Source organism: Ornithodoros turicata, chromosome 1 (assembly GCF_037126465.1).
Source record: "Ornithodoros turicata isolate Travis chromosome 1, ASM3712646v1, whole genome shotgun sequence".
In the NCBI taxonomy this organism is placed as follows: Eukaryota; Metazoa; Arthropoda; class Arachnida; order Ixodida; family Argasidae; genus Ornithodoros; species Ornithodoros turicata.
The window spans coordinates 70,750,532-70,762,566 of NC_088201.1; the positions used below are offsets into that span (position 1 = coordinate 70,750,532).

Below are 12,035 nucleotides of genomic sequence, written 5' to 3' on the forward strand. Positions count from 1 at the left end.
CCGGCACGGCCATGGAGATAGGCCACCGTCATCGCCTCTCCGTGGCATACCATCATCGCCGGTTGGGGCTCATGTGTCTTCGTTGGTGAACACGCTTGCAAATGCGTTATTGAAGATAGAGAACATCGGTTATCTCTAACAAAATTACCATCACGATCTTTCAGTTGGATGTTTACCGATGGAGATTTTGGGTTTATAACTTTGTAGAATGCTTTGGGGTTGTGCTTCAAGAGGTTAACGAGGCCCTCGCTATAGAACATGCGTTTCGAAGAAGTCACCAATGATTTCTATTTCCGGGCGCACTCTTGATATTTTAGCAGTGATGATGCAGACTTAAAGCGCTTAGCAAGCCTGTACAGACGTTTCTTTTTACGGGCGAGAAGTTTGATTTCATGATTGTACCATGGGGTATGACAATGTGTCTTGATGAGAGTGGAGGGTATATAGGCTTCAATAAGTGCATTAATCTTGGATTTGTATAAATACCAGTTTTTCTCGACTGTCCGTACTTCAAAATTAGCGGGAAAGTTAGCCAAGTAATTGGATAATTCAGAATTTATTTGGTCGTAGTTACCCTTATCGTATAATCTTATGCGTTTGCACGAGGAACGACGGGACACGCTGGGGACAGATATTGTAAAGTGTAGTACTTTGTCGTCACTCAAGGCGCATGGAGAAAATACAGAACGTACTATATCTGGGTCGTTAGTGAGGATTAGGTCTAGGATGTTTGATGAGGTGGGAGTGGGAGCGACTTTCAGGTACAACTCCCGTGATATACACTCTAAGAAAAAAAGGAGTACTTTTACTCCTTTTGGGGGAGTAAATGCATTGCCACAAAAAATAGTCCCTTTCGGGAGTAAATGCACGGGAGTAAATGAATGTTAGAGTGGAGACTGCATTGCACGCGCTGTTGTAAGTGTCCCAAGTACATAATTCGTGTGCATGCATGAAAATACTTCGAAGCAAACCGTCAACCGTGATATATCGATATAAAGCGGGTGGGTTCATGAACCACCTGATGAAGGTCAAACACATGACACACATCAATGAAAGAACGTTCTTCACTGCCAGAGGCTGAGGTGGATCTCCAATTAATTGAGGGGTAGTTGAAATCACCAAGAAGAATAACCTTTGAATTTGGGAATTTGGGAAATATATGTAGTGATTTGTGTAATTCTGGGATGAATGCATCACAGCGATAGAAGGTAAAGCCAGGACACTCTGGTAACAGCTCACTGTCTCTTATATCTGGCGATAACCAAGTTGCAGTAAGAGAAACAAGGTCACATTCACAGGATTGCAACAAACTACACAAATCCTTACGCTTTGGAATCAAACTGCGGACGTTACAAAAAACAACATATAAAGCATGTGCGGTAGTACAGTGGTGGGAAACAGAACAGATCAGCTCTGGTGTACATTCAACAACCTGTTTTAAACATTGTTTTAAAGCAACCTGTTTTAAAGCATTAAAAGTGAAGATTTAGTACACATGCACGACACAATTGCTCTGCACCTCCGTTCTCATCAAACAAGTAGCTCAAGGTAAAAGTCGGAAGCGCAATCGTGCCGTAAAGGTTGCGGCAAAATCGGAAGTAGTTGGCGCCTTCAGTAACCTAACTACTGCAGTTAACTACTTAAAATAGTAGTTTAACTAGTAGTTCCCACTACATTTCTGCATTTCTGCATTCCAACTACAATCAGGTAGTTTAACTAGTAGTTTAACTACATGTAGTTAATTACTGGCCATCACTAGTATTGGCATTACTTTGAATTGTAGGAGCCACTCCTGGCGCATGTCGCTAAGCCGCGATTACTTTTTTTCTTTTTTCAGATTACTCACGTCATTCCAGCGTCAGCGAGCTCAAATGTCGCTCCTCTCTACCACCTCTTTCTCTACGCCATAAAATCTCTCGTCTGTTGCTATTTCATAAAATCTATTATAATGACACTCTTCCCATGTATTCTCTTTTTTCCTCTCCTCACCGTATATTTAGGTACTTGGATCATTCTGAAAAAAGTCCTTATTCCTTTTAGCAAAACTAATCTCCAGAACTCATTCGTTCCCAAGACAGCTAGTGACTGGAATGACATACCTGCGACCATCGCAGTGGTCCGGGGCTCAACAAGATTTCGTACTTGTGTATGTGTAACTTTTCATTTGCATCATTGTTATTTCCACTCCCCTCTGTAATTCCACGTGACTTGAGGGTAAATAAATAAATAAATAAATAAATAAACGTCAGAAACTTTGTAGTACTCCAAGGAAAATTATTCAGCAAGTGTGCAACAAATAGTTAATTTTCGTAGCATTTTGTCGATTCCTTTTGAACTGTACTGTTGAGGACAAGGTTAGCTAAAATCGCCTGTCAGTACCTCGCTGTCCCATACTACCTCTGTTGTGATTGAAAGTGTTGTGCCAATAATTGTATTTGAAGGTGAAGCTTATACTGCACGTGTTTATTACTCGAAAGAAATAGTCTTACAACACCTGGACATTTGAGGTAAGATAAACTCTGGGGTGCTTATTTTAGACAACCGTGTCCCTTACAGTACATGAAATGAACTTACTGAACATGAAATACGAACAACAGGGCACAGCCGTCAAACCTAGGTCATTTCAAGCAGGTACACAGGCCCGCACTGATTCTTTTACGTCTCAAATATTGGCTTCTGCATATTCACGAGTACAGCACACAGTTACAATTTTGTCTACATGACTTCTCAGCTCTTGTGGTAGCTTCACACTCAGAATACTGAATATTTTTTTCTCCGAATCCAGCGCTGAACGCGGACACGGCGAGAAGCAATCTTGTAAGGGCATTCTACTTCAGAAGCAGTGAACTGTTTGTTCATACGGGCAAACGGGGGATTTTCAGCGTTACCTGGCGAACATCTAGGTCACATTATATATGGGGAAAACCCTTGTCTGCCATCACCACGTCGTCAGGTTCAAGCAGGTCCAACAATCCCGAGTTCGCAGTAATGTACGTGTCACTAGAGCGTCCACCAAAAACACTTGAAACAAATGAAATGTAGCCGCAGGGTGCTATGCCAACTAGGAATTTTAGTGTGAAGTCACTTTTGTAACAGCTCCAGCAATTAACCTTCTCCCTCACTTCAGAGGGCTTTTCAATGGGCACTCCCGTGCAGTCAATGATCACCCTGCACATTGGATACTTCTCGCAAAAGGAAAGGGGCATAGTTGTCTGCAATACATCTCTTGGGAACCACATCAACCATCCTTGAGTCTTCGGATACAATGCTTCCAGGATGGAGTAGAAAGTCGGTGAAGCTGTAGTGCGGTGCACACCAAAGAGGGCACCTAGTGCAGCAAATGTGAGAGCCTGCTTCATTTTCATGAGGAAGAGAAGAAGGCGACTTTCAAGACTGATGTCTGTCATACGAGATGCCTTGGACTATGTAATGTAAAAATAAAACGGTCTGTGCAGCAAAGAAGAACTGCAGGTATTCACGCAAATTTTTCCCCATAAAGCAGATATCAGCAGATAAAGTGCAAATCATTCTGTGTAGCTTTTATTACTGGCATGCTGGGTCTGAGTTATACTGCACACAAAGTTTTCCTCCACAGTCAGAAAGGAATCGTACCTGTGTGAACAATCCAAGGAGTACTGCAAAGCAGGCGGCTGATGTTCCTGTTAGATCTTTTAGGACTTCGCCACCGTCAGTTTCAGACATCACAGACTCATAGCCACGGAATCTCCGAGGCTGAAGCTGGTTTTATAGTTTCAGTGCCTCTCTCACATATCTCTGGTTAGATTGCACGGATGCCTCACAGTTAATTGAATTCAGCAGACAGCTGAGGAAAACGCCAGACGCCGTTATGCCACTGCCGCTTTCATCTCTTTGTGTTGAAACCTAGGAACGAAAAATGCGAAAAATGCTCTTTCAAAGTATCTCACAATGTCTTTGCAAGTCGCGCACAGGAGTGATCCCTACTTACTTCCTCTGTCCTGTCCACGTCTCTGACGCATTCATTGAATTCATCAAATTACATCTCCTCCTCTGGCGGTCGTCTTGTTGTTGTCCTTCATTTGCCGTGGTGTTTGAGTGTGGAGAGTCTAAACATTCGTCGCACCTTAGTTTCCTCCAGCTTCGCAAAGAAACGATGGCTGAAGCTAACCGGTCACTTATTTCCAAACACAAACTCCACATATACAGGGTGTCCCAGAAAACGTGTCATTGAATTATAATAAAAAAAACTACACCACCTAGAGTCATGCGGTCAATGGCATTTGTTCTTACTGGGTTTTTGCCACCTCCTCGTGTGAATGTCGTGTAACGTAAATTTAATTATGTAAATTTTTGCGAGCTTAAGTCGGAAATTTGCCTAGTAAAGGTCACTTTTTTACCCCACCAATGTGAAGAGTGTGTCTAATTTAGTCAAATTAATGATAATTGACAGGGATATCCAGAAGCTATCCCATCGGAAAAAAATAGCCGAACATCATACTCTACGGAGGTCGCACAGAATAGCGCACGCTGAATTTTTCAGCGCAATCTTTGTCAGTCCGACGAAAGGAGGTTGGAAACCCAGCCCTCCCCGACAACGCAGAAAGAGATAAAACAGGCACGGCTTATCACGTCCGACTTTCGCTGGGATAATGCTTTCCCTCTCCCAATTTTAGGAACTGTTACTTTTTCTACTATCACTCTGTGGGCTGGCTTCGGAACCTCCTTTCGTCGCACTGCGAGCGATTGCGCTCAAAAAGTCATCGCGCGCTATGGTCCGGTGCTCCGAAAAGCATGATATTCGGCTATTTTTTCCGATGGGATAGCTCGTGAATATTACTGTGAATTATCATGAATCTGAGTGAATTCGGCACGCTCTTAATATTGGTGGGGTAAAAAAGTGACCTTTACTTGGCAAATTTCCGAGTTCAGTTCGCAAATATTTACATAATTAAACTTGGAGTACATGACATTCACATTAAGAGGTGGCAAAAACCTAATAAGAACAAATGCTGTTGACCGCATGATTCTAGGTGGCGTAGTTTTGTTATTGTAACTCAACGACACGTTTTCTGGGACACCCTGTAAGCCTAACCGTTGGTACCGAGGAGCCCTGTCCTGGAACACCGCACTCTGCCGGCGACACGAGGGTGGAAATATGATCGGCGCATAGGATGGAGATGACGTGTCTTTTGACAGCTGACCGCCAGCAAAATGGGCGTTGCAAATCCTGGACCACCTGGCTGGCTGCCACTGTGTTCCATCAGCACTACAGGTAGAAAAGTTCGAAAACCGACGCCTATCCTCCGTGCCAACATAGAAGCGCAAGCGTCCTATGAGCCAACACTTACGTGATGCGGCGTACGCTTCGTATCCACTTTTCCCGTTGATCTTGAAAGCACGGTCGCCGCGAAAACCAGAAAAACTTAGTGCCTGGTGGGCAGTTCTTGTAATTGTTACTACAGTTTGCTATACAGCAGTTTGTCTTCGTCATCTCGAGCATCTATAACCGCCACACAACGCTACGGCTAGCAAATACAAAGTGACGGTTTATCATGCGCGCTACTTCTGCTCTCGGACGCACGGCGGCGCCACCAGTTTGTCGCACAGTCCCTATACAGCTCACAACTTCTACAATGCTCTACTAACTTCTACCCGCAGCTACTTCTACAATGCTTAATTGCCACTCAGACATGTCCTTCTTGCTTTCAGATACGATTCGTGTGGACAGATGCAGCTCGCTTCACACATCACTGCCTTATGACTGCCCAGACTCTCATCCGGAATATCGCTACTTCTACAACGCCACTACCAGGACGTGCGAAAAATACGAAGCTTCCCGCTGCTTTCGTACTCAAAACAGCTTCGACACAATGACATCATGCACTGACGAATGCGGACGTAAGCTTACTGGTTGTCCTAGTAGAACCACTAGAAATACGCCGAAACAGACGCAGTAATTTTACAGCGATAGCTATATGCGGGAACTTTTGGTTTCTTAATTTTGGTTTCTGGCATTTTATTTTGCGCGCCACTGGTTGGTGGAGCAGCAAGTCAGAGTGCAGAAAAAAAAAGGCGTTAGTCGCGCGGAGTGCGCGCGCAATCAGTGTACCAGACAAAGGGCTGACATGAACCCATCATGTTTATAACTATCCTCAAGTGGGTGCTTTTCGCAAAACCGCCATATTGTCGTGGTCACACGCCTTAGGCAACGTAATTTTGAGGTCATGTGACTTTTGTTTACGTGTGGTTTTATCGCTTGGCAGCATACGAGGGTGGTTCCATAAGTTTCCGACCGGACCAACTTTTAATAGTCATAGAGATGAAACAAGTGTATCACTTTTCGACATAGTCACCGTTAACTTCGATGCACTTTTGACACCTTTCAATCAGCATTCTTATACCCTTGAAAAAATAGTCAGAAGTTTTGTCCGCAAAATGCTGGAAAACTCCCTCTTGCACGTCACTATCGTTTTGAAATCTCCGTCCTCTGAGATTCCTCTTCAAGTTTGAGAACAGGAAGTAGTCACTCGGTGCCAAGTCTGGACTGTAGGGTGGGTGGTGGATTTCTTCGAAGCCGCACTCCTTCAGTGCAGCCTTGGCAACAGAAGCCGTGTGGACAGGGGCAGTGTCCTGGAGCAACCGGACAACTCGACTCAACCTGCCGCGCCTCTTTTCCTTGATGGCGTCTCGCAGTCGGTGCAGGAGTGAAGCATAATAAGTCGAATTCTGTTCCTCTCTTTGATGTTGATGAGGAGGATCCCGTGACAATCCCAAAATATTGTCGCCATGATATTATTTGTGGATTCTGTGACCTTGGCTTTTCTTGAGGGTGCTTCTCCTGGTTTGCGCCGTTCCATCGACTCCTTTTTCGAAAGGGGATCATAGTAGAGCACCATAGTCTCATCCCCCGTGACAATTGACTTCAATATTTCTTCTTCGTTCTCTTGACAGAGCTCCAAAAACTCTTTGGCACAGACGACGCGCAGTTGCTTTTGAACTGACGAGAGAAGTCGTGGCACCCATCTCGCACTGACCTTTTTCATGTGAAGGCCCTCGCCGATGATGCGAGAAACGGTTGTTTTGGAAAGCCCCAGCCTTTCTGAGATTTCCTTCACGTTGAGGCGCCTGTCGCTCAGCACTTCCTCCTCGACAAGAGACAAATTTTCTTGTGTCACCACTTTCGCGTGGATCACGTGGATCACCACGCGTGGATCATCTTCAATGGACTCTCGCCCCAGTCGAAAGTGCTTAGCCCATTCTTTTACCGTTGTGTACGACGGAGAGGCTTCCCTGTACACGTTGTCCAGTCGCGCTTTAATTTCTTTAGGCGAAAGTCCCTCTTTTGTCAAGAATTTTATCACAGCGCGGTACTCGATTTTTTCCATTTTAACTGAATAGTGATAGTAACGAAAATCTCCAACCAAGTTACAGGACGGGGATACCCGACGTTTCGGAGCCAGTTCGGCTCCTTCCTCAGGGGTGACTGTAGTGGCCGTTGGCAGCAGCGTTCTTGTCGTGGTTCGAATTTCGTGATTCGCCGGATTGTTTTTCAGTCACGTGACGGAGGCCGCTGACGTATACGCTGGGTAACGCTCCAACAGATCGGTTGAGGTTTCCAGGTGTGGATTGTATATGCCAGGACTCTACAAACATTCTTTTGATCTGATTATCCTCAAGGTCGATGACGCAGGCGTTTTGAAAGTCGATAGGATGGCCTCGAACTTGACAGTGTTCAGCGAGAGCGCTTCGTTCGATGTCCGACTTCCGTACATCATTCTTATGTTGCCGTAGCCTTTCGGGGAAGTTCTTTGTCTCGCCGATATATGATGCGCTGCATTTGGTGCATGGAATTTTATAGACTACACCTTGTGCTTTTTCTTTCGGTGGGTGATCTTTCGGCCGCGGTATATAGTGTCCGATTGTTGAGACGGGCTTGTGAGACACACGTATTCCTTCCTTCGCTAGTATACGTGTCAGAGACTCGCTGATTCCCTTCACATATGGCATGGTGATTCGTCTAGTCTGACAGGGCTGGTCGTCAGTTGGACGTGGTCGGTTTCGGAGACCGCGAGCTTGACGACGGGCGACTCTCTGAACAAAGCTACTTGTGTATCCGTTCTTTTTTAAATCGGAAGTGATTGCTGCTGCTTCTTTTTTCCTGTCTTTCTCCGACAAACAAATCTTCTTAGCTCTCGAAAAAAGGGACGAAACCACCGAAGCCTTGTGACACGTAGGGTGATTGGAATCAAACCTTAGATATCGTCCCGTATGAGTGGGCTTCCTGTACACGGTGAACTTTAGGTCACTTCCTTCTCTCTTTACGAGTACATCGAGAAAAGGCAAAACGTTGTCCCTCTCGATTTCCACGGTAAACTGGATGGATGGCTCGATGCGGTTTAGGCGTGCCAAAAACCCGTCAACATCGGAATTCTTCAAAATACAGAAGCAATCGTCTACGTACCGTAAGAATGTTTTCGGTTTAATATCGGGGGATTGCAGGGCCCTTTCTTCAATTGATTCCATCACCAAGTTCGCTGCGGTTACCGATATTGACGCACCCATTGCTGTTCCGGTAGTCTGCTTGTAGTACTCTCCGTTGAATGAGAAGTACGTTCTGCTGAGGCAGAAATCTAGGAGGCGGCACACTTCGTGAGCGCTGAGGTTGGTTCTAGTCGCCAGGTCGTTGTCCCTCTCAAGTGCAATCCTGGCAGCGTCCACTGCCAGTGGGACCGGCACGTTCGTGAAGAGAGACACAACGTCAAACGAAACGAGGCACTCGTCAGCGCTGATGGTGAGTGGTGAGACGCGTTCCACGAAGTGGGCAGAGTTTCGTACATGAGTTGGGGTGTTTCCGGTGAGCGGGGATAAAACCTTGTGTAGGTAGCAGGATAACGCCCGAAGAGGGGACGATCTGAAGTCTACAATGGGGCGAAGGGGGATACCGGGCTTGTGGATCTTAGGGAGACCATAGAAACCAGGCGCGTTACCGTTCCTGCAGATAAGTCGTAAGTAGAGGGCTCTTGCATCTGGGTATTTCTTGAATATATCAGCAAATATCTTATTAAGCTTAGTCTGAATCTGCGATGTCGGGTCTTTTTTGAGAGTTTCATACGTACTGTTGTCAAGGAGGTCTCGGATTTTGCCATCGTAGTCCTGCCGGTCTAGGACGACCGTTGTGTTTCCCTTGTCAGCAGGCAGAATGACAATCTTCGAGTCTTCCTGGAGGCTTCGAAGTGCTTTATGCTCTTCCCTGGTTATGTTGTGACATTGCTGTTTTTGGATTTTTGACATAATTCCAATCGCTTTCAGTCTTACTTGTTCTTGAATGCTAGAATCCAGGTGTCTTATACCGTCTTCGACAGCTGCGACCATTTTTGCCAGAGGTGGTCGTGCCGTTGTAAGGTTGAAGCCGTGACCTTTCGCCAGCACACTTGTCTCGAGGGGTGAGAGCTGTCTCGAAGAGATGTTTTTTACAAATCCGGCGACGTCGGCGCTGGGCTGTGTCCTGTCTGCCTTGGTTAGCGACGTAAGTTTTCGTTCCTGAGCTATCCGCTGTTTTTCTGCCACAGTGGAGGCACAAGTCCTGGCAAACGAGTCCAGCGATTGAAATAAGTCTGGGATGCGATGTTCGAGTTGCCGACGAATGAAAAAGAGATCAAGTTCTTTTCTTCTCAATGTTGACCTGCACTCGTGGATCCGGGCAATTACCAAACGGCGTTCGGCTTGTGCCAAGATATTCTGTCCCTCCGCAGTGTGGACGAGACGTTTGATGCCGAATTGAAACCGACCACGTCCAACTGACGACCAGCCCTGTCAGACTAGACGAATCACCATGCCATATGTGAAGGGAATCAGCGAGTCTCTGACACGTATACTAGCGAAGGAAGGAATACGTGTGTCTCACAAACCCGTCTCAACAATCGGACACTATATACCGCGGCCGAAAGATCGCCCACCGAAAGAAAAAGCACAAGGTGTAGTCTATAAAATTCCATGCACCAAATACAGCGCATCATATATCGGCGAGACAAAGAACTTCCCCGAAAGGCTACGGCAACATAAGAATGATGTACGGAAGTCGGACATCGAACGAAGCGCTCTCGCTGAACACTGTCAAGTTCGAGACCATCCTATCGACTTTCAAAACGCCTGCGTCATCGACCTTGAGGGTAATCAGATCAAAAGAATGTTTGTAGAGTCCTGGCATATACAATCCACACCTGGAAACCTCAACCTATCTGTTGGAGCGTTACCCAGAGTATACGTCAGCGGCCTCCGTCACGTGACTGAAAAACAATCCGGCGAATCACGAAATTCGAACCACGACAAGAACGCTGCTGCCAACGGCCACTACAGTCACCCCTGAGGAAGGAGCCGAACTGGCTCCGAAACGTCGGGTATCCCCGTCCTGTAACTTGGTTGGAGATTTTCGTTACTATCATAGTTCTCACCCAACCAGACACACTTGTGTCGAATATGTTCACTAACTGAATAGTGCACCCTGACTGTTTGAAATGCCGCTCTCCAACCGACAAAAGCATGGAGAGGGTTGAGGGTGGTGCTCCGGCCCTCCAACAGATGGCGCCACGCGTCCTTAATCGCATTTTCAAATTCGCGCGCATTTTCTGCCTCGGGCCGGAAACTTATGGAACCACCATCGTATTCCTGTCGGCATAACACCAAGAGTTGAACGTATTTTGCCAGCTTAAACTATACGCTGCTTCTACTGCGACATGGTTATCCATTTCTACTTAGTATAGGTGCATCGCATCGGTAGAGTGCGTCGTAACGCGAGATCGCCATCGCATCTTTGGGAGTGGTGTGAGGCCTTATGTGCAAATATGCGCGTTTTACTGCGCGATTATCGGATAAAAATAATTAACGAGCTCGAAAGACGATCCGAACAAAGAGAGAGACAGCAAACGCATTTAGGAACCGATCATGGGCGCGGCCATCTTTAAAGTCACGTGTGTGTTGACGTTTGCTGTGACGTGTGAACAGGACCTGTACAGAATGCATCGCGTTCACCCAATACACTTTCGCCTATGGAGTAACACGTTGGAGGACACCCCTGTACGCTATGGGGCGGCCACGTATAGAGTGGGTACACCGTCCGCAGATCGGGAGTTCGGGGCTCGGCGCGCCACTGTGCCTCTCGAACGGCGTAGCATATTGGGGGACAAGCAGCCCAACCGGCATTGGCTGTACGAACACAACATGACTCGGCAGTGAGGGTGATACCATAGGTTGACATTTTTCGGACAATTGATTCAACGTGACATCATGCCCGGCAGTGCCCAGAGCCCATAACATCGCGCCACCATCACAGCCCACCATATCATAACCCATCATTCAACATCAACATCACAGCCCATCCATCATAACGCATCATTCGACATCAACATCACAGTCTATCACATCGTAACACATCATTCGACATCAACATCCCATCACATCACACCATAACCCATCATTGGACATTACAGCATATCACATCATTGCCCATTATTCAATGTCACACCCCATCACATCATTACCCACCATGCGACATCGCAGCCCATAAGATCAATACCCATAATTTAACGTCATAGTCCATCACATCATAAGCCAGAATTCAACTTCAGAACCCGTTCTGAATCGAACTTCATTTTGAGTGATAGGCTTAGGAGGTGAATTCCATAGACCGATGATGAGATTGAAGGCGGGGGATGCCGTTGGGGGTAATATTGCAGTTTAGCGGGGCGGTGCACACGTTTTTAGGAGTTTCATTTAACATCCACCTGAAGCACAGCAGAGCAATGTAATTTGAATTACTGTTCACGCTTTGGTGCCAGGGGTGCAACCACCGCCATATTGCAGTTTAAAGGGGAGGTGCACACGCGTTTAGAAATTTTATTTAGCTTCTTCAATAAGCGCGGCGGAGCAATTTGAATTGCTGTTTACCGCTTTGGTGCTAATGTTACAACCTCCGGCACAATGCAGTTTAAAGGGGCACTGCACACTCTTTTGAGAATTTTACATAAATTCCAACAGAACCATAGCGGAGCAATGTGATT

At 46.2% G+C, this 12,035-nt stretch overlaps 1 protein-coding gene and 1 pseudogene across 1 annotated transcript in view; one reads left to right on the plus strand and one right to left on the minus strand.

Moving 5' to 3' along the window:
• The window catches only part of LOC135400529 (BPTI/Kunitz domain-containing protein-like), a 145,449-nt gene that overhangs the window by 124,145 nt on the left and 9,269 nt on the right, over positions 1-12,035 (plus strand). Inside the window, exon 4 of the mRNA XM_064632364.1 lies at positions 5,689-5,877. Coding sequence (XP_064488434.1) covers positions 5,689-5,877 — 189 coding nt within the window. The remainder of the gene's footprint in view (positions 1-5,688; positions 5,878-12,035) is intronic.
• LOC135378514 (uncharacterized) lies at positions 2,663-3,407 on the minus strand (annotated as a pseudogene).